Source organism: Rhopilema esculentum, chromosome 17, assembly GCF_057945365.1.
Source record: "Rhopilema esculentum isolate cy_ngs chromosome 17, ASM5794536v1, whole genome shotgun sequence".
NCBI classification, from domain to species: Eukaryota; Metazoa; Cnidaria; class Scyphozoa; order Rhizostomeae; family Rhizostomatidae; genus Rhopilema; species Rhopilema esculentum.
The window spans coordinates 6,036,757-6,060,907 of NC_142831.1; the positions used below are offsets into that span (position 1 = coordinate 6,036,757).

The window sequence follows — 24,151 nt, forward strand, 5'->3', positions numbered from 1 at the left end:
CAGCCTAAAATTCTTGTGTGATGATGCCCTTGTGCAATTTCCTGTCGTTGGAAATGCGGCGTCACAGAAAATTATTCCATTAAAAAAGGAAGGCTCGAAACCGCTGCACGGACATTGTCCCTAACAATCGATATTTAAACCGACGATAAATGCATCCACAAGTTTTCCCACGACTCTGTCTGGACCTAAAAATGATTTGGAACTCTAATTATGTCCAGAAATTTTTAATTAGAATTTTGTGTGCCCGTGAGAAAAAATTTTTTTTGCCTATTTCTAAAAACTTTGACGCCCCTTAGGATTTTAATTCAATATTGCCCCTTGCTGGAATATATGACGTCATTTTGGGAGCAGAATTTGATGCCCTCATGTTAATGCATTCGGTATGACACCTAAAGTAACTTAGACCAAGGTATATAGAAAAAGAACATTATTTGAGAGCAATGGGAGCAAAAGGGGTTTATTGTTTATTATAATTATTTAGGGGCACGAGCTCCAAACCCCTCAAGAACAATTGGAGTGATAGCAAGGGCCGCGGAGAATATTGCAGATTGAGGGGGCTAAAGCATTTTTGTTGGGCAAAACATGCTAAAAACCAAGAGCAGGGCGATTTTCATATGATTTTAAATACTTTGTGGAAATTATTGTCATCTGCTTCCGCGGTCCCTGAGACAGCCTTGGTTTCTGAGACAACTAAGATCTGACAATTTAAGTATAAAGGAGCTAGAGTTCACTGATCAAAAAATTTCACTCTTTTGTTGGTATACACAAAACAGCAACAACAACAAATGGTCCAATCACTTTATTGGGCTCCGTGAGTCTGTATACGATTCCATATGGTCTTTATGACTTTGCCTAGCTCAAAGTCTTGTAGCTTTTCAGCTACCTCCAACGGGTGCAAATAATGAAAATCATTCCTTGCGCACATCAATTATCTGATAAATTCTTGGATATAGAGTCTTTAAAAAGGGGTACGTCCTGAGCGCACAAGGAAAATTAGCAATATATCTTTAAAAATGTTTTTGAATTGATTTATGCGTCTTTGTTTCAACAATTTCATTTAGAAGAGCTCTTTCGCTTATGTTTGAAAAGCGCATTAATACTTTAAATGTATTATGTTACAATCTTATTTCACCAGCTTTTTTCAATCATAACTACATTTACTGAAGAATCAAATGGGTATAAATATTAACACAGCAAGTATGATCTAAATCAGAAGTTTTCTCAATGCCACGCTGATGTTACAGAAAAATGTCGCAATTGACGAAGTAAAGAGATTCTTCTTGTTTACCCTAGCGCCCGCTCCACTCCAGCCCGTTTCGGGCAAGCTATTTTCTAACACTGTTTTAACTGTTAATTTTGGTTCTTGGGTCTTTATCTTTGGAAAAACCAATTTAAAGCTCTAAATTGACAAAAATGCGGGGGGGGCATGTCCCCAGGCCTCCCTTTTGCGTGAACCCTGAAATGTGATGAGTCTTGGCTCGAATTTTGGCACTTATACTTATATCAAATTTGGTTACACTTATATTAAAAAACAGATACTGACGTTGTGTCCTCTAGTTTGCTTCTGGAAATTTCAATACTCGTTTTTTCTTAAGATGTCATTAATTCTAACATTGGGAGTCCGTCCTATATCAAGTTTTCTATGCTAGCAAATTTCTCAACAGAAACCGGTTGGGGAAGGTTTTCATTTTTGCAGCTGCGAACAGTTAGACTCGTCAATGTTTCTATTGTGTTCAAAGGTTCGTGACACTGTTGCCAAGAGATTTGCTAACGTTCTAATGTTGAACTCTGAGATAAGTGCGTTTTTATTCTCTGTGTCTAAGGAGTTATGCCAAACCACCAATTATATTGATGGATTTTCATGAAAATTCGTAGATCCGGGCCTGTTCAAAACTCAATTGTTTTTTACAAAAACCTATTCTTTCTTGCTTCGAGTACTTAAAATTTTATTTCTTAATTTTTTCTAATTGTCCACTACTTGTTTCCTGTAGCGAGTTTCTTATAAAGATTGAGTCTAGTGCTTGCAACATGGCTAGAAAAAGAAACCCTCTCAACTGACCATGGTCTGTGGCCTGGCATTCTCGTATTCTAAAAGTTCATTTTCACGTCTTTGTCACTAGACACTGTATGAACAAACAGTGACATGTGAGATCTGTCTGCCTTCAAGCAAAAAAAATGATGTCTAGTCTGAGCAGGAAATTGCGAAACATTCAGGGTTTGATAGATCCATTCATTTTGCGAGGTCACTTTTGAAGAATTCATGGCTCAAACGAATATTGTTAACTACGATTATTTTTTTTAATTATAATTGAAAAATCTCACTAAATTTCAAATTAGTCTGCTAGTCTACAGATGTTGCCCTCCCCCTGGTTGAATGTTTCATTTCCCTCGCATGTTCAACGTTCATCTCAGATTTAGCACTGGCCCGGCTTGTGGTCTGCTCTTTACAAATTGCCTCGTTCTTAAACCGAGGGATACAAACAGATACACTCCTTTTCCCAACAGTCATCTGCATTGTTGCATATCCCTTTGCCACTGATTTGTCCGGCCTAGCATCGTAAATTATGTCTTCATCCATATCAACTGCAGTTGGATGACTTATTCTGGAAATTCTAGCTTTTGATGACGCTGCTCTATTTGCAGTGTCTACTCTTTTCGTTTCTTTCAACTCTCCCCGTATTTTGCGTGCAAGTTCATTCCATTTTTCAACATCAAATGACGGGCCTATTTTGTTTTTCTCTCTTGCTGTAAACTCTAAACCATCTACATGACTTGGTAGATTCAGCCTAAGATGCTTTGCCTCGCCTCTCGAATTCTCTATAGTTTTAGTTTCTTTGGTAGTACCAGGCTTTGAATAGTTCATGGCATGGCCTAAACTACTGGTGTTTGTTCCTTTAGGCTTCTCGCTTAAGGAAACATCATTTTGTGTACTTTCAGAACCGGACCTTTGCTTTCTCTCTAATTTTAATCGCAACGACTTTTGCATTAGCTTCTCAAATTCGACATCTATATCTAAAAAGTTTTCTGTTTGTTTTATAACGTTATTTTTTGACGATGACCTAACTGATACATAACTCACATCTCTGTCTTTTTCATTCTCAAACAAAATGGCATCGCTATCCCTAGATTCAATTTCAACCTCGCAATATTCTCCACCTTGTGTTGTTTTATCATCTTTACCAATTGTCTTTGTAACTAAATTCCCATGTGCACTCTTTTCTTTTTCAGTTTCTGCTCTTTTCTTCCCTTTGCTGCCCGACTTCTTCTTCATCTCTTCTTCTCGCTTTACGCGATCATGAAACTTCTTCTTTTCGAGCAGCTTTCGAACAAGTTTTTCTTCTTCCTCTAAGTCTTTGTAAACATCAATGATCTGTCTCCCTTTCAAGGGTGGCGTTATCACCCTAAATTGGAAGTTTGACTGAGACTTTCCACTCACGGGCCTACTTTGCCTAAATGAACTTGCACGTGACGATCTTCCAGCTGTAGATTCTTTTCCAGTTGTATCTTCATCATCAACGATAGACTCAACTGACAAAGACAAATCGTTAGACCCTCTGCATTTTGTTTTCTTTCTAAGCATGTGAATAGGCAAATGCAATGGGAAATTATCCTCGCTGTATGAAACTGATTTTGGACTCGGAGTAGCAATATCTCTACCTCCAGCTAATTCGGGGATCGAGACACACGAGCTAAACTCAGAACTTGCAGTCTTATCGTCGCCATTATTCGATAAAAATACAACTTTATCTGGTTTTTGTAAAACATTATCAACAGCTGTTATGAAGTCCTCCATGTACACATCTCGAACTTGCAGCTTCACTCCATGCTCCATTAGAAATTTTCGACGAACAGGACTTATTTCCATTTTCTCCTTCACGTTTCTAACTTGACTCAAATTATTTTTGATCGAAAGTACTTCTTCTTCAAGGGTTTTGTCCTTTTGCCTCTGCCTCCCGGCTATTTCTCTTAACTTCTCTTGTAGTTTAACGGCCTCGTTTCCATTTATCTTATTCGTTCTTAACACGCGTTTCGATAAGAGTGATGGCCTCTCTGATTTCCTCGCTTCTGCTTTCATTTTGTCATTAAACGTCTACTCCTGCTTGTCATAAAATCATTTTTGCCAGTTTCTCGGAACAGAAGGACATCCACGCCAAGAGTTGTCTCTGTTCAAAAAAGTGTGATATTAGTTAAAAGACTGCAAAACTTATCAGAAAGATTTAGTCGATTGCACAGAGAAGAGTCGTGAAACTGGCCTAAACTAATGCCTTGGCAATAGGGTAACCTTCTAACAAAAAGCTCGACGCATTTGATAAAGAATCTGACTATTACCCCCAAATTATATTTCTCAATTATGAAATATTTCCACAATTATTCTTTGTAAGTAGATAAAAATCGGCCCGACAAGTAATTATTTACACAACTAGTTATTCTATGAGAAAACATAGAGGAAAATTGAGAGATGTTGTCCACCCAGAGTGATATGCCATAGTTAACGTAAAGTCGGCCTGAAATTTAAAAAAAAAATACAAATTTCATACTACAAAGCAATTTACGGTATCTTTGGTAATACTCCCTGCAAAAACATTTACGATTATGCCCTCAAGACAAACCGATAAAGCATTTTGCTTCAGAGTCTAAGATCGAATGTTTCTCACTCAAAACTCTTACAAGTTTTTCTATAAAGGACGGAAGAAAACCCACAACTCTTCCTCTTCCGTACTTTCGATACGCACACGGATATGAGTTCCTGTTTATCTTTAGTCATTAACCGACGTTTATACTCTGAGGGGTGTCGGATTGGAGGAAAAATACCCTAGTATTCTATGTTACCGCTTTTCCGTGCTTTACTCAAATTCTTCAGGCACCAAATTTCTAAACGTGTAGTAGGCCTCCTAGGTACATAAACCGAAAAGCAGCTTGCCCCCTAGCATTGTCAAGAAAGGTTAGCCAAGGAAAGCATTACCAAAATAGTAATGACAAACTTTGATTCTTTTAAGAATAAAATCATTGATTGTTTATTTTAGACTTCTAAGCTATAATCGTAAATTTTCAAGAGATTTCTAGAATCTAATAAGAGACTAAAGAGAATTTCATTCTACACATTTCTAGGAATGAACTGGCAAGGTATATAAGTCTTAAAGAAAAATGCCTCTGGAAAAATTCCCAAAGGATTTGGCATACACCTTACAGTTTGGCATTCTAAAGTGAAAACATCCAAAGGATAAACCAAAAACCTCAATGGGATTAACCTGACTCCTAAGGGTTTATCTTATTTCCAAGACACCGCTTCCCCAAGGAGCAATAGTTAATGCTCCCTAGACATTTTATTGGCAAGCTAAAAGCACCCCTTAGGGTCGGTTGTTATGGGAATTTGGTCAAAGATTTTAATACATAACCGCTTCAAAATATGAATAAAAAGGAAAAATGTATATCTGATATTCAAGGGTGCTTTCGTAAGGAACACATTTTACAAAAACCTGCATCAAAACTAGTGGTAAAATTTCTATTTTTAAAAGACTCACTGAAAATAAGAAGTGTAATCTTCTTTACTCTCCAGTTTGTAACATAGTTATATTACTACTCAATAATCGAACAGAAAATCCGTAAAATTTATCTTGTTGTAACATTACCTTTATCCTCGATCGTTCTTCCAATGGCTTTGTATTTACTGCTCTGTTTTCTAGTCCACGAACAAATGTCAGCTTTCAAGCACTTCGCTCAGTTTTTCAATAAACCAACCATCTCGTTTTCCTGAAGTTTTGAAAACAAACGAGTGAAAATCTGGTGGCTATTGATATAATTATACGCAAAGAAAATAGAGCATTGTATAACAAAGCATCTTTTGTAAACTATGGTGTCTCGAAACTGAGGAAAAGGTCTCCCCAAAAAGGAAGAAAAATGTCTTGCATCGACAATGCCTCACAGGGAACTTCCATGGAGACAGCGATCTCAAAGCAAGACTTTCAATGTGGATAGAAAGCAAACAGCGAATTAAGAAAGATATCCAGGCCTTGCATTAAAAGTCATCTTGATATATGTTTTGTCGGGTTAGCAATGGGTGGCAGGGAAAACAAATTATAATATAGTGTAGAGATGAAATAAAAACACATTTCAACGAAGGCATTTTGCAAGATTCTAGTAAGAAACGAAATTCTACATTAAATTGATGCTTAAAGCAGTTCTTAAAGGATTTATTTATTTTCAATAATGAACTATGTAATTGTCATTAACCTAGCAATTAAAGCGTAGCAGATAGGGATAAAAAATTTCTATTGTACCAAAACGAGTTGAAAACATAACGAAAAGAAATTTGTGTGGATTACAATTAAAGGTAGGGTATTTGATCTCAAACCATTTATCTTCAAAACGGCTTTGAAATAAGTAAACAATTTAAGAAAAACTAAAGCTTTAATTCTGGTACTCTTCAGAACATAAAATATCAGGAAAATGATCGAAAACTCAATGAAAGGAAAATAATATACACAGTTGTCGATCCAGATGGGCCAACGCGAGCACATGACTGTCAAATGTAAAAAGTTTGTGTCCCACAGTCCCCCCTCCCATTGTACCACCATTGATTGCGACTTTGAGAGTGCTGCCTGCATCAAATTTGTAATGGAGTTTAGGTTTTATCGTTGGCTAAAGTATTTTCTGTTTACCCTAGCTAACTGGGATGAAAAAACGCAATAAGTAGTTCAAACTGAATTATTGAGTGGTTATATGTACTGTGAGGCCTTTGCTCTTTACCGTCTTTATGCGTTATTCACGCTGAATAAATATAACATACAAATGAACTGCGATTGAAATGCTTATTGGGATCGTAAATCAAAGGAGGAAAACAAACCTTATTCTACGTTACGCAATTAATATTAAAATTCGCGGGTTTATGCAATTAGAATTTGGATGTTTACGTTTCGAACAGAAGAAGCATCGATAGTTCGGCCAAACAAGGTTATAACTTGTTCAAATTATATATATGGTTGAAATGGAATTGGAGAGATTACAGCTTGTGTCAATCACTAATCATGATTTCCAATTGTGATCACATAAAGAAATCACGTGAGCAGACAGTTGAAATGTATAGCTCGTCGATAAGAGCTTTCAGGGGATAGAAAAGTTTTACGAATTATCAAAAATTCGAGTTATCAAACGCTGTCCTACATAGAAATAATGACTTTTCATACAAATTAGGATAATCTGGCAGTCGAATCATCAAACATCAGATTGATTTGCAAAAAAAGAACAACTGTTTCCAATTGGAAGTCTGAAAGAGTTAAAAACTAATGGCAGGTTAAATTCTTGGCTGATTGGGGTGGGAGCTGTTTAAATAGAGGTATCATTTTCGATAGGTCATACAATTCCTGCCAAAGTCACTAACGTCAGTTTTCAAGGGCAAATTCAGTCATTCCGCTTTCCCCTTTGAACAATGCTGGTTTACTACAAACGACGTAGGGGATTAGGAAGTAAGCTTTTTTCTGCGACTTCTACAATATTCTTCAAAGTTATCAACATTGTTTTTGGGGAAAGGGAGTGCGGAAATAGGAGCATTCGGGAAAAGAATTGAAAAATATAAAAACTTAACGCATATGGCTTGGTGCTCTCGGTAATTTTGGAATTGATTATAGCTTTCGACAGTTAACCAGAATCCATTCTGATTATAATGATCATTACGATAATGTCAATCAAAACACTGTCAGGCAAGGTTCCTTGTAAAACGATTGTCATAGACCTTTGTCAGCGATAATCATGATCGTGGCAATCATCTTGATCGTGATTTTGATTGCAAACCAGAACACCAAAAGATTTATTGTAAATTTTCACAGCCTTGGTCAGTGATGGTGATCACCTATCAATATCATAGTTATTATTATGATCATAATTATAATCACGTGAATCATGGCGCAAATCGGCGTCATTTGCTACTATCAATGATAGGTTTGATTGATAATGATTACCGTGAATCCTTAAATTAGCCCCATGGGGGCTTATTTATTTTTGATATTTTTAGATGGGGGCTTATTCGAGGGGGGGGCTTATACAAAGGGGGGGGGGGTTCACCAAACTATTGTAGACATTAAGAAGACATTATCAAAAGACCTCGTTTATTCTAGTAGGAATTTCTTTATGAGTATTCAATTAATTTCTAGCAAAAATATGAATTTGTTGTTGTAATTCAATAAAACGCCAAAGGCAACCTCAGATGGAAAAATCCTCAAATAGAGGGGTCCAATTTGAGAATTTACCGTAACAGTGGGGGCTTATTCGAGGAGGGTACTTATTGACAATTTGTAGTTTTAGGGGGGGGCTTGTTCGAGGGGGGCTTTTTCGAGGGGGGGGGGGCTTTTTCGAGGGGGGTGGCAATTCGAGAATTTACGGTAAAATGATTCTCACATGACCAGCCATGAATCGTCATAACCACAAAACATCTGACGTTGCCAATAATCAAACAGAGAGTATTTTTCCATGAATTCGATCTTCTCGAAGTTTAATCTCGGTATGCCTGCCAAACTTTGTTAAGCATATATTTATATAAGTAATCTTTCGACCTGCAAATTTGGATTAATGTCAGACGTCTTTTACGTTTGTACAACTGAAAACAAATTTTGAGGTTGGGTTAGAAGCAGAATGGGTATTTTAACAACAATAGGGGCTTAAAAGACAATACTTTTGTGTTTGACATATATTTTGGCACATGACCATATACAATGCTAGCTATTAATCTTGGGTATATTCTCTATGTTGTTCCATCCTTTGCTTAATTAAGAGAGAATTGGAGAAAAATACCCAGCTCTTTCTGCTAGGTTGATATATCGTTTAAAGAATTTGCATTTCACTAGATTTCGTGTATCTTGAAGACTGTACTGGAAACATTTTGGGAGTGCCAGGCATTGCTTGTATAAATCTAGGAAAAAGGCATGCAAGCTACAGTGTTATTTAAAAAGCAACTGCAAAAGCAAAATGTCCAATTTAAGGTACGCTTTCTTCGATGCTTTTTTCCTTCATATAATTTCCAACATTTCCGAGAAAAGGCTCCCCATTGTCACGAGAAGAAAAGCTTAAAGACAACGCTTTCACGGTAATTGTACAGACCGATTTTTTTCTAATTTTTTAACAACGCGATTCAACAGCAAAATGCTAGTTTATGGTCTAAAGAAGTATTGGGATAAAGTGCTCCAAAAAATTTGCATATGCACTGGGCAAGACAAAGTTGAAAATCTGTCATGACGTTATATTTTCATGTTCATGAACTTGAGGATAGGAAACCATAATTTCTCATGAAAAAGGAGCAATGACCTCTTTTGAAACAAAGAAACATCACTGATGATTTTCAACATTGTCAAACTATTTCAGTAAGTTTTGCTCTCTCCTTCAGTAACTCCCTACCAGTGTGAATATATTTACCATCCTTAAATCTGAAATTTTTTAAAAGCTCTGATAATTGCTTGTTGTGCTTTGTATGTATGTAGAGTGGAATTTGAAAATAACGGACCTGAACATGGCACCAGCTCAAAGGACGTTAAGGCGAGCAAATCTGATGGCCGAACTAGTAAAAATTTGCATGAAAATGAAGTGATTATCAATTGCACAGAAATGAGAAAGAAATAAATGAAGCTGAACCTTTCATAAAAAAACAGAAAAGTGGATCAATTACAGATCACTCACAGTAACAGACTTCTCAAAACAAAGAACAAACGATTTTGTACCAAAATTTCTATTCAGCTATTAGGTCAGCAAGAAAACGGACATATACTTGCAGTTCGGCAAATGATCTTAGTATAAACGTCTCAGGGTCCCTTATAGGTCTTGACAGTGCTTCACAGGATGTTATTCTACAAATCTTTGAAAATCCCAGTTTACCCACGGAATTCCTCTAAAACAGGCTGCCAACCAAAGATGCCCTATTTTTAATTATATTGTCCTAGGAAATGGAATAAGGGATATCAGTTGTAGGGACAACAAACTCTTGAACTTTTTGTTCCTTTTTGTTCACTTCACGATCGAGATATTAAAACGCCCCTTTCCAACATGGCTTGGATTGAACTTGACGCTGGATATTGTTGCTGTTAACGAAAACTTTTACTTGTATTGAAACCTGAACTGGTTTGCAATGATCAATTGAGAAAAGAACATCAAAAAAATACAATCAATGAACCTTAATCGGAGAAGACTAATGGTATCAAAGTGCATGTCTTTTCTTAGAATTATAAATCATTCTAATAGTTCCTGTTTGATTATATCAAGGTATATATGCCTATATAAAGGGTCTCTTTATACCTACCCCACTGATATCCAGAAAGCTTTTGCTAGTTTTGGCCACGACAAGAAATTTGTGACTTCTTCATGCTTCCACTTCCAGCACACAGTCAAACACCGAGTGAATGAAAACACGAGAACCAGAAACTACGTTTCAATAATCAGTCGCTCGTGGCAACAATTGAAAGTTAGTATTTGATCAAGCACATGTTAATCTTGGCTTGTTTGTCATACTTCTAGAGGTGCTATGACTTCGATCGGCTAAGGGTGAATAAAGATAAGTGATCGGTAACTTCAACAAAAAGTTGGTTATTCCAACCACTGTTCGTACATCTTTGTGGTTGCTTTATCTGGCTTTACCGCCTTTTCATGGATACTTTGTATGGTCAAAAGATCAAATGCTCCAACATCTTGCAAGCTATTGTACGAGCTTGCACTCCCAGTCCTCCTTTCCAAAGGCCCGGTACTCGGTTGGGAAAAAGGTGTCTTATAAACTCGAGGAATGGACGGTGGAGGCAAAGTGCTACAAGTTAAGAAGGCGAAAAATGTCGTTACATTAAAGGCAATGCTCCAGTTATTGTGCAATCAGGGTCTTGGTTGCAGGGGTGCCAACTTACAAGATAAGGAAGAGGGGCAAGACCACAACAATGGTAACAAATTATATGTGCATAAGAAGTCATTCAAACTATTCACAAACTATTCAAACTATAAGGTTGATAAAAATTTCTCATTCATGGAAAATCAACAGCATAATAAAGGGTTTTTCCACATTGCCCAACAGGGAATTCGCCCAACTATGAAGAAGGACATCTTTAGAATGCAAAATGTATGAAACAGGAGATTCCACTTGTACTGCTACTTCCTTTAAAAAACACTAGAACTTGCTCAATCAAAAAGATATCGCACCTTGCCCTCACCCCGATAAGAAAGATACTGCCCCATTGTCTCTCTTTTGAAAATGTGCAGCTGTCAGATCCTTACCCCTTAAAAGGTTACAAGGTTACATAGATTGAAGCATTTGAACATCGCGAAACGATTAATTTTGCATATATAGAGGTTTGGACATAAAAAGCTTTGTGGAGACCATTGATAATATAAATAACGATCAATGTAAGTATACCATTGATAATATCTCTATGAAAAATTCTCAAAGATAGACTTGTTCTGTTTATAAAGTTTTTGTTGGCTTTAAGTAAATAGGGAAGTGAAAATGGCCTAAATTACAAAAGCAGATCCACAAAACTGCATTGAGACATTAAAGGTTTGCTGTCACTGTTCTCCCTTTAATAATGTTTATTCAGCTTCGGCAAATATTAGTGTAAAGAAACATTACAATCATAATTGAAGTCACACTTCTTCTCAAAGTAAATTTCCTTTCTGAAAACAACTCACACGAGATTTATCTATAAATCTATTATTACTGTAATGCAATTTTACAGTAAATGATTTAAGATCCTCGAGAAATATGACAAATATGTTCGACCTAGTTTGTTCATGACTACGTAATATCATTCTCCGATTATGTAAATTTGAAAGCAGACTTAATTCCTGGTTCTATTTTAATGTAAATCAAAATTACATTTGCTTTCTTGAGTGTATCAATCAAAGCGCAATATTAACCCAGCCATAAATTCACAGAAGGAATTTGATAATTTTCCTATCGGTTGAAAACATGTTATGTACGAGTTATGTGAATACAACTGTCTCATTCAACTTTCCGCATACGAGGTAGTCATAATCTTTATCGGGTGACAGGGTATATAGGTAAAACATTATTATTAAAGCTTCAACTAGTTTAATTATATAGAGAATCAATGAATAAGGAAAAAGGGAAGTAACATAACGATTTTTTATCCCATCCCGCCAACTCCTTTCTTTATTGAGTTATAAGAGGATGCTTCTAATTGGATATCCAACCTATCACCGATAAAGCAATAAAAATCCTTCAACATTCAACCATCAACATTCAACCACATTTTGTTTTTTGTCTCGTTCAAATGTTTAATTGAGATGGCTGAAGTGCAGATCCGCACGAGGACATTCGTAAGAGAGGAGTTACTAGGTTCTTAGTTTAAGCAGCCACTTTGAGATGATAGTAAATGGAGAAATCGCAAAGCAAAGAAGCTATTGACAGATGAGGACGTCAATTCACCCAAACAACGAAGCGGCTGCTATCAGTCCTTAAATGGTTGTTTTTCTACGGATATTTTGAGCGTTCATCTACTTATGCGATTGTTTGGCCTATAGCACACAACTTTCCATCATCACTGTGTCACGGAATGGGTGCAACACAACCACTAGCGCACCTTCAGATTAGGTGTGGGGGGGGGGGGACACAGTCAAAACCATGTTTAGGGTGTGTTCATATGAACATAGGAGTTACAAAGACAAATGTATCCTTTCGAGAAATGTTGCTGTGATAGCTATTTAGGTAACAATTTTGAATTGACTTAAACGAAATTCAGATGGCAGAATACGGCAAAAATAGAATAAGATTGTTTCTTTTCATCCAAGATTGGCTCTAGTGGAACGAGAAAATTTCCCATCAAAGACTAGATTTTCCACAGAACATTTAAACAAATCTTGCAAAGGGGGCGAACATTTAAACAAATCTTGCAAAGGAGGCGACCGCAGCTATGTGACTGCGTGCATCCAAAAAGCTGACCCAATGAATATCGTTATTAAAGGCGGCAAGAACTCGTGCCATGGAAAAAATCCAGTCTAAATTCTTTGGTTCGCTTTCCAGTTTCTTGGCATAATCTCCGTATGCACCACTTAAAAACTTCAAGGTATGGGCTGTCTCCAGGGTGATCCCCCAGTGACGCAACCATGTGATGGGGGAAGTTCCGCTTCCTGGCAGGATTTTTGCTTAGGCCCCAAGGCAGCTTTATGTATGCTTATGCACCTCTATGCCTAGGCCCCTATCACCACATGTTTTAGCATGCATAGTACTTATAATATTTTCAGCAATCATAAAAGTGCCAAAGATTTGCAGGCTGTCATGTGTTGGGCGATTTATATTACAAAAATATTAAGAGAGTTTTTATGATCGTATGGAACGCGGTATGGAAGATGTCTCTGGTTGTGTGATGCCGGTGGCGTACAACGAAGAGACCGGATAATCTAAATAACAATCATAATTGGTAGACTTAAAGCAACAAAATCTAAGTAAACAAGTGGCTGAGAAGAAAGAGATGGTACAAAGATACTATGACAGGGAGAGATTACCAAGGCAGCTGACCTCGGAAAGGGCTAAGAACAAGGCCAAGCTAAGAAGACCAAAAAACATGAGGTGATGAAAAAAAAGAATAAAGAACGAAGGAAAGAAATAAAAGATAAAAAAATGGAGAGGAAAAAAATGTGAAGAAAGAGAAGTAAACGACAAGTGTGAAAACAAAGATGACCAAAAAAGATAAAACAAACAAAGATGAACGAGAAGATGGAGAAGAAGAGGATGAAGGAGGCGGAAAAAAGAAGATGGATAAGAAATAACAGGTTGAAAGAAACAAAAAAGGAGAAAAACAAGAAACGGTAGAATAAGATGAGAAAGAGGATACGAGGACTGAGCGGAAAAAATACGGAAGAGAAGTTGTATCAATCAGCAAAATGATGATAGGCGAATAACAATTTATACTGACTGCTCACTAATGAAGTCTCCAGCCCTTTTCACTGGGAGAAGATATGCTTCGACCCTCTCCTTCCTAATGTGACCATAACTGACTGATCAGTGATGTGACCAGTAAAGGTATAACAGTACGCTCTCAAGAAAACTCTTGCCCAGAATATTGTGCGTCAAACATAGTGGTTTCAATTTCTTTAAATTATAAACTATGGCTACGTGTGTAAGCTACTTAATCTATCAGAGTCAACTCAAAACTAGATTTCCTCGTCTCTGTGTGCAAAGGAAAAATGGTCCAAGATATCCTCTCCTCTTAAAATGAGATTTGTAACAGAGGTATTGGAAAGGGAGCAGTGACGTAAAAAGATTAATGGCATAACTTTGTTTCTTTCCTTCCCAGCGAATTTTTCTCTTTCGCCTTTTATAGCTACTATCACTTATTCCCAACAGTCTCTTTTCAACGCTTCTTAGCATTCTCTGTCTCAAAAAAATTCCTGTGTATAGACAAAATTGTTTCTTTATATTTTTCGGGGCCTTTGATGGTACCCAATAACAGATTAGAGAATATTGGGTGATTCCGATGGATGAAAGATTCGGTTTCATAGTAAATCATACTTTTGCGGGTTTACTAATGTGTCACGCTCTTTTAAATATTTCCATAGCACAAATGATTCACTTTTTCAAATGAAACTAAAATTAGCTGGTTTTGGACATTCGTCATTTAAAGAAATTTTGACACGATGGTAACTGATGGTATACATCATCTTGTATAAGCGAAGGAAGGTTTTGAGGCTAACGCTAAGGAAACATTAACGATGCCTGCCTGCATCCCTAGTTTTCATATACGTAGCGTTTTCGCCATACAGTCGACTCCGTTTACAGTCACTCCGCTTAAAGTCACACTACTGGTTACAGTCACATAAAATTTAGGCCGAAATATGCAAAACTGTTATATTTAGCTCCGCTTACAGTCACAAGTTTTCAAGCAACATTTGGTGTGACTACAACCAGAGTCTACTAAGCAAGCGACCTTAACAGACTGAAATCATTTCTGATATAAACTTGGGGTTCTACGTATATGAATATTACATCGTGGTAATACGAGGGTATTAAACAAGCAAATAACCTTTCTCACAGAAATTGCTTTGAAGAAAAAATGGACTTTAGGATTCCCTGTAGTGCCGCAGCAATTTTGCTTGCGCAGCTACAGTGGGTTCATAGTTCGATTACAGTGAGTTGCTTAGGAAAGGTCTCAGGATGAGACAAAAATTGACACCTGAATTCATGTAAATAATATATTTCATTGATTGTAAAGGAATTTACATCTAAAATTATTTAGAAATTCAATTTAATTTAACCCCTAGAACAAAATAATTCTAGCGTGTCCATTCAAGATACATTGCAGCAAATTTAATAAACAACTTGAGATCAGATTGTAGGTGTAATCTCTCTTCCAGGCAAAGCCTCCAAACGAAGCTCTATCAACAGGGCACCCTTATCTGCTGTTGCTAGGAGATGAAGCCCTATATACAAACATGGCTGCTTACAGTGTACCTGTCGCATATAAGGCCTCAGAGTATAAATAACTGAACCACATGATGCGAGAGTTTAAGCCAATTTGCTAAGATGACCTAACTATGTCGTTCAAATGTAACAAGAGATGGTAACTTGGTAACTGATTTTCCTGACCAGAAAATCCAACAGAACGTTTTCTTTCCATACAGCTGGTCAAACGTGATTATGTTGGAGATTAACGTTCCCGGCTGTTTCATTGCAACGGTGAGCGAACTACTGCAGCTAGGAAAGAAATGAAGAGACTATTGAGAATGCAAGAGTTAATAAGTCAACGATAGTTAAAAACACCTGTAAAAAGATTCTGGAGTTCGCTGCATAGTATCTTCTTAAGAATGTTAGCAACGAGTTTCATAAGAATTTTTAAAAAATATGGCAACCGTTTTAAAATGTAAATTTCAACTTTTTCGTAATGCTAAGGGTGGTCATGGTATATTACACTCCGTGGTATGGCCCTTGTAATATTGTAAAGCATTTTGCACGTAGAGTTACTAGGAAACTTTTATTGTAAATTTCATTGAGGAAAAAAAGTTTCGTTAGGCTGTGTCGGATTATTACTTTGTTTATACGATATCACTTCAATATAATTTATTATGTCTTAAGTATTGCAGGCCATCCTCACACATTTTCAGAGCTGTAGCAAGAAATGAGAAAATTGGCGGCTTATAGAAAATATATGATGATATGATGAAGTTGCTTATCAAAATAGATTATGTCTTATTATTAGTCCTTGGATGTACAAAGGACTGAAAAATACTTTCTTAATAGGAAAATTTCGAAGAATAGAAAAAAATATGGATAGAAAGAAATCCAAAAATACGGATGGTTTTAAATCTAGGCCAAATACCTCTAGGATCATTGAACTTCTTCCCTCCACACATCATTTGGGGGATCTGAAGGTCCCCCATATTGAGCAGGGGGTGCTTGAAAGCCATTTTCAACGGGGGCATCCAGATCATCAACCATGCCACGATGTCCAGATGAATGCTTGGGCTTGACGCACTGAAAATCGACATGTCGACTTTTGCTTTCTTCTTTCTCCCAAGACATATGCACAAACGGTCGTTGTATGTAATTATATATCACTGGAGACAAACGGTGTACAAAAATATTGATCTGTATAAATGTATCTATTCTATATTTCATGCTGAAGGAACATGCTTGAAGGGACAGTAAAATTCAGTCTTACAAACAATCTTTGTAACAGATCTTGAATTCTTATAACCTTTAACTTTGTTCTAGTATTGAGCTGGATTGCCAGATAGGCCTAGTTGTAGGAATGCCTCAAATTCAACAAAGCCTGAATATACTTCTTCTTTTTTAGCCTCCCCCGAATGACGGAATTATTGGGGGATAGGCCCCTCTTTATGACTCAGAAAATTAACTTCCTAAATTTGATATTTTAGCATAAGCAATGGAAGGGAATAAGACTTGTAATAATAAATTACTCATTTAAGGTTAGCATGATGATAGCTGCAAAGCTGATTAAAACCAACCATTATTTAACTTAAACGAAGCTTTAAAGTAACTAAAATACAATTAAGCGATCTATAAACAAAATACAATTAACGAAAATTTATTGCACTTGCTCCAACCCCCCCCCCCCCCCCCCAAAAAGCGAAACTTCAGCAAAGGACCCTAGAGCACGTATGAGTCCAACCGGACACATAGCACAGCAAAAACCGACACAGCATCGGACATTTATCGTTGTCTAAAAGAAGCGATTAGCAAGAAGATCCGACTCGCATCTCATTTGTTGGTTGGTAAAAAGCAGAAAAATTGGCTAAAATCCGGATCATAAATACAAGAAGAATGCTACAGGAAAGGGGCATATCGAAGGCAACATCTCTGACATAAGACGAAGTAGCCTAGAAAAGCTCTCAATTCTTTCTTGGAAACCATCTTATTTTGAATTTCAGTGGCCTTTGTAGCGAAACTAAACTTGTTTCATGATACAAAGAGTTATCCAGTCTGCAAAAGCTACATATTTTTATGGTCAAGTTATCAAATTTGACCTCAAATGGGATTATTCAAAGATAATGTTGGGAGTCAAATAACTGGAAGATCACATATTTTTAAGGTCAATAAAGCCTCTCCTTTTTATCCCAAAACCGCTAGCAAAGTATGTTTTCATCTTCAACCTAGTGATTAATTGAATAAAATCTAAAAGCAAAGATATCAGCACAACTGATTCGTGAATTAAAGTTAATTTCAGAATTGAATAAATTGGTAGTGCATTGGGCCAAAAGAAGTGTAGAAATAATTCTCTCATACCTTCTGGCTTCCCGCCATTGGGTTTAAATTTCAGCTTTTCCATATGTGTCGGGTACCCTAAAAAGCAAAAAATGACGAGAATTAGGATCAAGTTGACGAATGATAATGATGATCATAATAATAATAATGATTTTTCTTCTTCTCATAAGAAATCAAAAGAAAAATTACAAAATTAGACCAGCAGTGCCACGGGGAGGAGGGAGCTGGGGTACAATGGTGGATATCTACCCGATGGCCATAACACTTAATAATACAAGAACAGGAGAACGAAATACAGGAAACATAATATACAAGTACACCCTTCGTTCCGGTAAGAACGCTTACAATCATAGCGTGGAACACAGTCCAGGTAAAAGAACGAGAATATGTTTAATGTATTTATAGACAGTGATCGGCAATGATGCTAATGGTTTTCGATGATGATGATTATTATCATTCAATCATGATTAATGATGGTTGCAAGTGATTTTGCTCCCGTGAAATAAAATGACAACTGGTATGAAATTATTATGATAAAGAGAAAAACAAACCTAACTCGATTTACAGCTATTAATTGGATGCCTTACCACAACTTTTCTACTCACCTTCAATACCGAGTTTGACCTTTTTTAGTCCACGGTCTTTGAGTACCTCCTTCGCAACGTCCCTGTTCTCAAAGTATTTGAAAAAGCGCAGCAACGGGGTACTATGAATGACTAAAATGAGACAAAATTAGAAAATTATATCTTCTAATGGGCTGCTTTTAGCCATTAAACATCCAAAATGCGTTATCGTACTTTTTTGGCTTATTAAAAGCCAGCTAAATCATGGTGGACTTAAATTCCTGAGTCAAACTTGGGCTCAATAGTGGGGGATCACATCTCTGACCAAGGGAAGCAAAAAGCGAATAAGTAGACGTTGAAATCAACTCTGGGTTAGATAGTTGATGACTTTTCACCGTCGGCAAAATCTTTGTAATAAGAATTACAAACTGCAAGCTGCATGCCGGAAACAACGCACGTGTATTCTACCCTTGACATCGTGCAAATTAGTCAACTGCTTTGTTCTGAGCCAAGGGGTAAGTCCCCAGCGTTATTTATTATATTCTTGAACAACTCTGTCCTCGTTTGATATCTTGATAATCTGTGCTTCATATGGAATGACCTCGATGCTTTGTCGAAGGATCTGGTTTTAAATCTAATATCATGACCCAAAAATCAAGATAAAAATTAACAACAAACTTGGCATACTTACTTTCAACAAATTCCTCCCCCATGTTTGGTGGATAATCTTCATCCCATTGAACTGTGTCGTCGTCTTGAAGGACAACCAAATGACACTCTCTGTTTCCTCGCTTGATAAATAAAAACATAGGTTTAGCTTAACGTTGAGGTACGTTACTGCATGTGAATAACCCGTGCGTTTTGTTGCTACAAATGACATACTAAGCCAGAAAACATTTCAATACGTAAAAGACTTCGAACAAATATTCGACACACAAAAAAATGTTTCTTCCATTTTTAGACGATGTGTATAAAAAGCTACTAAGGCTAGCTAACGAACAAGCTATTAATTAAGCTTCATCTAGAAACATTCAGCCTTTACCTATTTGAATCATTTTAACTAAAATTTTAATTCATTGTCAATTTTCTTATTATTTCAAATGAATTAAAAAAATAGGGAAAATAGCCTTTCACCTGAAACTCTTCAGAGTATAAAAAGTAAGAATATTTCCGATAAATATTTAGTTATCGAAAATATCAAGTATGAATCGAAATAGGCAAATGTTGTGATTGCGTGTTGTGAGCAGACAGACACTAAAGAGGGGGGCCATCATATATTCTTGCAACAATGCTGGCCATTTAATACCAGACTAAGGGCATGTCTTTCACATATTAGGACACATAGGTAATGAAATTCCTTGATTGAATGTCTCATACCCTAACTACAAAACATTAATCAAGAAATCATACCTTTGCACAAGAAATCATGACAGGTAGAATATGTTGTTCAAGAAACTGATACTTGAATTGCTCCCTTGCACCTTCATTTGAGATTTCATGCAGAAGATCGCCTTTGGAAAACAGACAATCATTATAAAGGGAATTTACAGTTGAACAGATCTATGAGTTGTGTTTTAAATACAATTCCAAGAATGAAATTAATGAAGTAATTAGGAAACTGTTGACTGATGATTGCATTATTCATGAAATTAAGATTTGCACCTTAGAACCATCATGTTCTACACTCTAACACATGCACAACTCAGCCCTTTAGGGCTTAAAACACAACACGACAGAGCCATGAAGGGTGGTCCTTGAAATTAATTTGATCATTGGTGAACATTAAAGAAAATGGAAATGGCATTTGAAAACAAAGAAGCAAACCAGCAATGAATCAACAACTAGAACTTTATAAATCAAATTAAGACTGAATTGTAATATTTCTTTAAAATTATGAATAAAATTTTTTTCTCTTCTCCTTTGATCCAGTAAAAGAAACATACAACCAAGCCTACATAACTATTCAAGTAAGCTCTACAAACAAGTAAGAGCTTCGTATGGAGCCTTTGGTGTGGCAATAACACGAGTCTACAGTAACAGTATTTTAGGCTAGGGTTAAACAACTAAATGCAAGTAGTAACAAAGTTTGTTGATGGAACCAAGATGTCTAACAGCTTGCATCATAGAAGATTAGTTAAACTCACTCATTGCCAAACCTGGACTAACTTTACTGGGCTTTGTGGCAGGGCATCTCTGAGATACTGACAAAGAAGCTTGTGAAAGTGCATGTTGCACATCTGTGTGGTGTATTAAACTAAAGGCTTGATTAATTTTTAATGAGAAAAGCTTTAACTGAAATTGTTTTGAAATATAGAAAACAAGTGCTTACATAAATTTTGGCATTTTATTATGCCAGCATCAAATGGTATCAGCAAGTAATCGCATGCTTCTCTCAGTTCAGGTATTGTCACATTTGGTGTGCAAGTCATTGTTCCCTTTTTATAAAATTCCTGGAAAAAAGGAAGGATATAAATCTCAGAGATTACATAAATCTACAAAATGAAACTTTTGCTAAAATACAGGAGCATTTGCAAGATGACAAGGACAAGAACATAGAAAAATCAATAGTAAACTGCCTAAAAAACAACAAACAAAACTGATGAACAAAATAAATAGCCCAATGAACACAAAAAGGAATTCTTTGAGAAATTATTTTGGTTCTTTAATGTGGCCTTCTTCAATTTGATTTAAATTTCAAAACTCTTTTGTATGAAAGCCTTGAATAATTAATTGAAAATAATAATATTAAGAAAGTTATGTAATAAGCTGGATCTGCTTACAGTAATAAGTTGAGGGTTTCTAAAACAAAGAAACCTTCATATTATAAAACTGAAATTCTTGTAAAGCCACAATACTTAATCATGTTGTGTATTTGAACAGAATAATTTCATGATTATGAGTCAAAAAAGACCACAAGCCATGAGAAACAGCTCAAAAGCAATTTGATTTGACATAGAAAATTTTTGAAAAACCTACTTGATTAACTTTCTGTAATTTGGTTCTTTATTATTTATAGCTATATGGTTTTAGGAACATAACAAATTGTGCCTAGAATTATTTTTGGTGCATGGTTTAGAAAAACTTTTTCTTTGTCCCCCTTTTTAGGTCCATAGAATCTCAAGCACTGGCAGGATCTCTTTTTTTCCAAAGATCCATTCAAGATGAAAGAGCTCTTTTTTTAAAACATCATTGCCTCATATGAACATTACTGTTTCAATTTTCTGCTTACTTTCTGTCATTTTCAGACGTTTATACTCTGTAGAGTGTCAGACTAAAATGCTTCAGTATGGAATGTTTCTGCTTTTTAATGCGATCTTCAAATTACTGTTTTACCATTGTATCACATAGGGAGGGCTGGATTCTGTAAAGGCAGTGCTCCCAGCTAATGTGATTAATAAAAAGAAAGGATGGTTGCAATTGCAAGCTTCACACTTTATTTCACCATCAGGAAACTTTACCTTTACATATGTGGGCTGGGTTCTGCATCTGTTGCATTCTTTAGACTAAAGATATTCTGTTGAATATGACTTACCATGATAATTTTGAATACAGCAGATGATAAACCTTTGGCAACTTCAAACTCCCCTTTTTCATTTGCCTTCATATAGTCTGAATGTGAAGTGAACATTCTGCAAAGAGATAACATCAAATGCATTGGAAACCCACAAACTCTAGGATACTAGTGTCTTAAAGAGTGAAAACAAAGCCTACTATGTTTCTGATGATAATCCTTTTTCCAAGGTGTGATAAAAGTTCTTATAATCCTATCATAGGCAACACCATGTTGGGTAATGCCAAGATGGTTTTAGCAGAGGGTAATTACACTAAGGAGTCAAAACACATCTGATCTGAGTCTTTTAAAAGTTGATACAAACATATTAGGAATGAGTATGACATAGCTTTTGACAAATACCACATTTTGACAAATTAAAGGGTTTTGGCCTTAATGGCACTTGTAATTTAAAAGCCAAGACCATCTTATATAGATTTAATAGGTTAAAGTTGAGAAAAAATTGAGTTGTTAGAGGCAGTGATCATTTGTAGCCACCTCCACTTCTGGGATCACACCCTTTGACATAAAAGTTAGAAATGATGCCCCAGCATATAAAAGACATTGGATTAGATTAAAACTTTGAAAAAGGTTGAAAGAGAAGATATAGCTATGAAACAGACGATGTAGATATAGATTCTGAATTCCTTTTCTAATTTTTATGTAATAAAAATATATTTGGATGGCTAATAAGTTGTGAAGCTCCATATTGAAAATAAACTGTGCATGCGTACCTTCCAAGCATGGTATCTGGCATTTTGAGGAACAACTGTGGATCTGTGACAAATCTAGTTTCATCAACTACAAGTGTCACCCTGTCTGGTAGTGACATAGATGAACCATATCTACTTGAAATAACAGATGATGACATTCTTGGAGTAACTCTGTATGTTGCTGGAGCGAAAGCAGATGAAGTGCTCTGAGAAAAATTCCTTGGCGCATTGTTTTCTTTTATTGGCATTCCTTCTCTGGTGGGACTTCTTCTGGGCTCTCTTGGGCCATCGTTGTCAGAAACATCAATACTTGATCTTGGTGATGTGACTGAGTCTATGGTTTTCAGTTTACGAGCAAGCCTCTCCTCTCTTGATGTAGCTGTTACCTCTGCTACTGCTTGAACTGGTTCTGTGCTTGCCTTTTTTGCGAAAGAAAGCAGAGACTTCATGATTAACGCGCTGCACTGGATTGATTTCTAAACATTTGTACAAAACACGCTACGAATTAATTTGAAAATCACACGGACTACGTTTACAGTCTTTTGAAATTAATCTTTTTATTGAAAATTCTTTTAAATAAGGACGGGCGCTAGACTGCTATTGGACGGAAACACGGACGGAAAACCTGAGGTGAAAAACAACAAACTGACAGTTGCAAAAATTTTAGGCCCTTACCACTACTCCAGCAGCCTCAGCAACGCCTCTGTGGAACTGGGCGAGTTCTTCGTCTGAACTTCCATCATCATTACCGCGGGCTGCTGCTTGTCCTTGTCTACTACAATCTGAGTTATTTCCGTGGTTCATATCAAACTATCTCGGCATTCCTACACCGAAATTTGTCATAGCAGTATGCAGTTGTCAGCTGGACCAATGGCAGGACACACGTTATGTTATCAGCAGGGCGGAGGCGCAATAGTGACGTCATATTTTGGTTTGTTATGAAAACATGCGATTGTGACACTCCCTCGGCTACTGGAGAGTCTGTATAAATGAATGAAATTTTGTAAGTGAAAACCAGGGCTAAGCTTAAAAACTTGCTTTCAGCCTGGTCCAAAGAATAAAATACAATAAACTAAACTAAAATTGAGATCCTAATAACTAACAAGGATATTTACAGAAAGAAATTATAACGCTAAAAGACCATTTGTGTTTAGCACAAGAGTCCGGTTTAATTTTGTACATGAAGTAGGCTTTTGCAGTTTGTATTTTTTAAAGTTTTCAAAAATTTTGAAGTTTATGGGACATATCTTTGTTGGTAACGAATTCCATACCTTAGCTCAACGATTTTACGCAAGTATGTCAAATTTCTCTAATTTTGGAAAACTGATAATTTGCAGCAGCTTATGCAGCATGTTTAAACAAAAATTTCGTACAAATATTTCATCTTTTCATATTTTCTTCTTTCATTTCTAGAGTTGCCCTTCAGCAAAATTGATTCACAAGGGGCCCTAACTAAAAATAACAATTACAATTAATAATACTTTAAAAACCCGTAATTATAAAACCTTATAAAACCCTATTTATAGCAGTATATATATTTACATGAAATAATATCAAAGAGTTATAATAGAAATAAAAAACAAATGTCCACTAAATAGAATGTTTAAAACTACTCAGTGTTGATGTC

At 36.2% G+C, this 24,151-nt stretch overlaps 2 protein-coding genes across 3 annotated transcripts; both read right to left on the reverse strand.

The window, feature by feature from the left end:
- Window positions 1–2,274: 2,274 nt before the first annotated feature.
- LOC135685089 (uncharacterized) lies at window positions 2,275–13,272 on the reverse strand. Of its 2 annotated transcripts, none has more exons than XM_065200923.2 (3): window positions 10,280–13,272; window positions 5,631–5,751; window positions 2,275–4,163 (listed from the first exon to the last, which is right to left on the reverse strand). In XM_065200923.2, the coding sequence occupies exon 3, from the start codon at window positions 4,073–4,075 to the stop codon at window positions 2,342–2,344; it is 1,734 nt and encodes a 577-aa protein (XP_065056995.2). In that variant the 5' UTR covers window positions 4,076–4,163; window positions 5,631–5,751; window positions 10,280–13,272; the 3' UTR covers window positions 2,275–2,341. The 2 variants fall into 2 exon arrangements, with proteins under 2 accessions (XP_065056995.2, XP_088969537.1); XM_089113411.1 differs by lacking the exon at window positions 10,280–13,272 and adding an exon at window positions 6,483–7,222.
- A 1,882-nt stretch (window positions 13,273–15,154) lies between these two features.
- LOC135685170 (BTB/POZ domain-containing protein KCTD20) lies at window positions 15,155–23,418 on the reverse strand. The gene is made up of 10 exons (XM_065201043.2): window positions 23,200–23,418; window positions 22,546–22,943; window positions 21,794–21,890; window positions 20,591–20,711; window positions 19,672–19,772; window positions 18,953–19,052; window positions 18,304–18,414; window positions 17,720–17,776; window positions 16,293–16,530; window positions 15,155–15,670 (listed from the first exon to the last, which is right to left on the reverse strand). The coding sequence occupies exons 1-9, from the start codon at window positions 23,326–23,328 to the stop codon at window positions 16,301–16,303; spliced, it is 1,344 nt and encodes a 447-aa protein (XP_065057115.2). The 5' UTR covers window positions 23,329–23,418; the 3' UTR covers window positions 15,155–15,670; window positions 16,293–16,300.
- Window positions 23,419–24,151: the final 733 nt, after the last annotated feature.

Coding starts and splice junctions, on each gene's coding strand:
- LOC135685089 (XM_065200923.2), bottom strand. CDS start 4,075: ATGAAAGCAGAAGCGAGGAAATCAGAGAGGCCATCACTCTTATCGAAA.
- LOC135685170 (XM_065201043.2), bottom strand. CDS start 23,328: ATGAACCACGGAAATAACTCAGATTGTAGTAGACAAGGACAAGCAGCA. Junction 22,944..23,199: donor CTGAGGCTGCTGGAGTAGTG/GTAAGGGCCTAA, acceptor TTCGCAAAAAAG/GCAAGCACAGAACCAGTTCA. Junction 16,531..17,719: donor CAATGGCGGGAAGCCAGAAG/GTATGAGAGAAT, acceptor GTTTGTCTCCAG/TGATATATAATTACATACAA.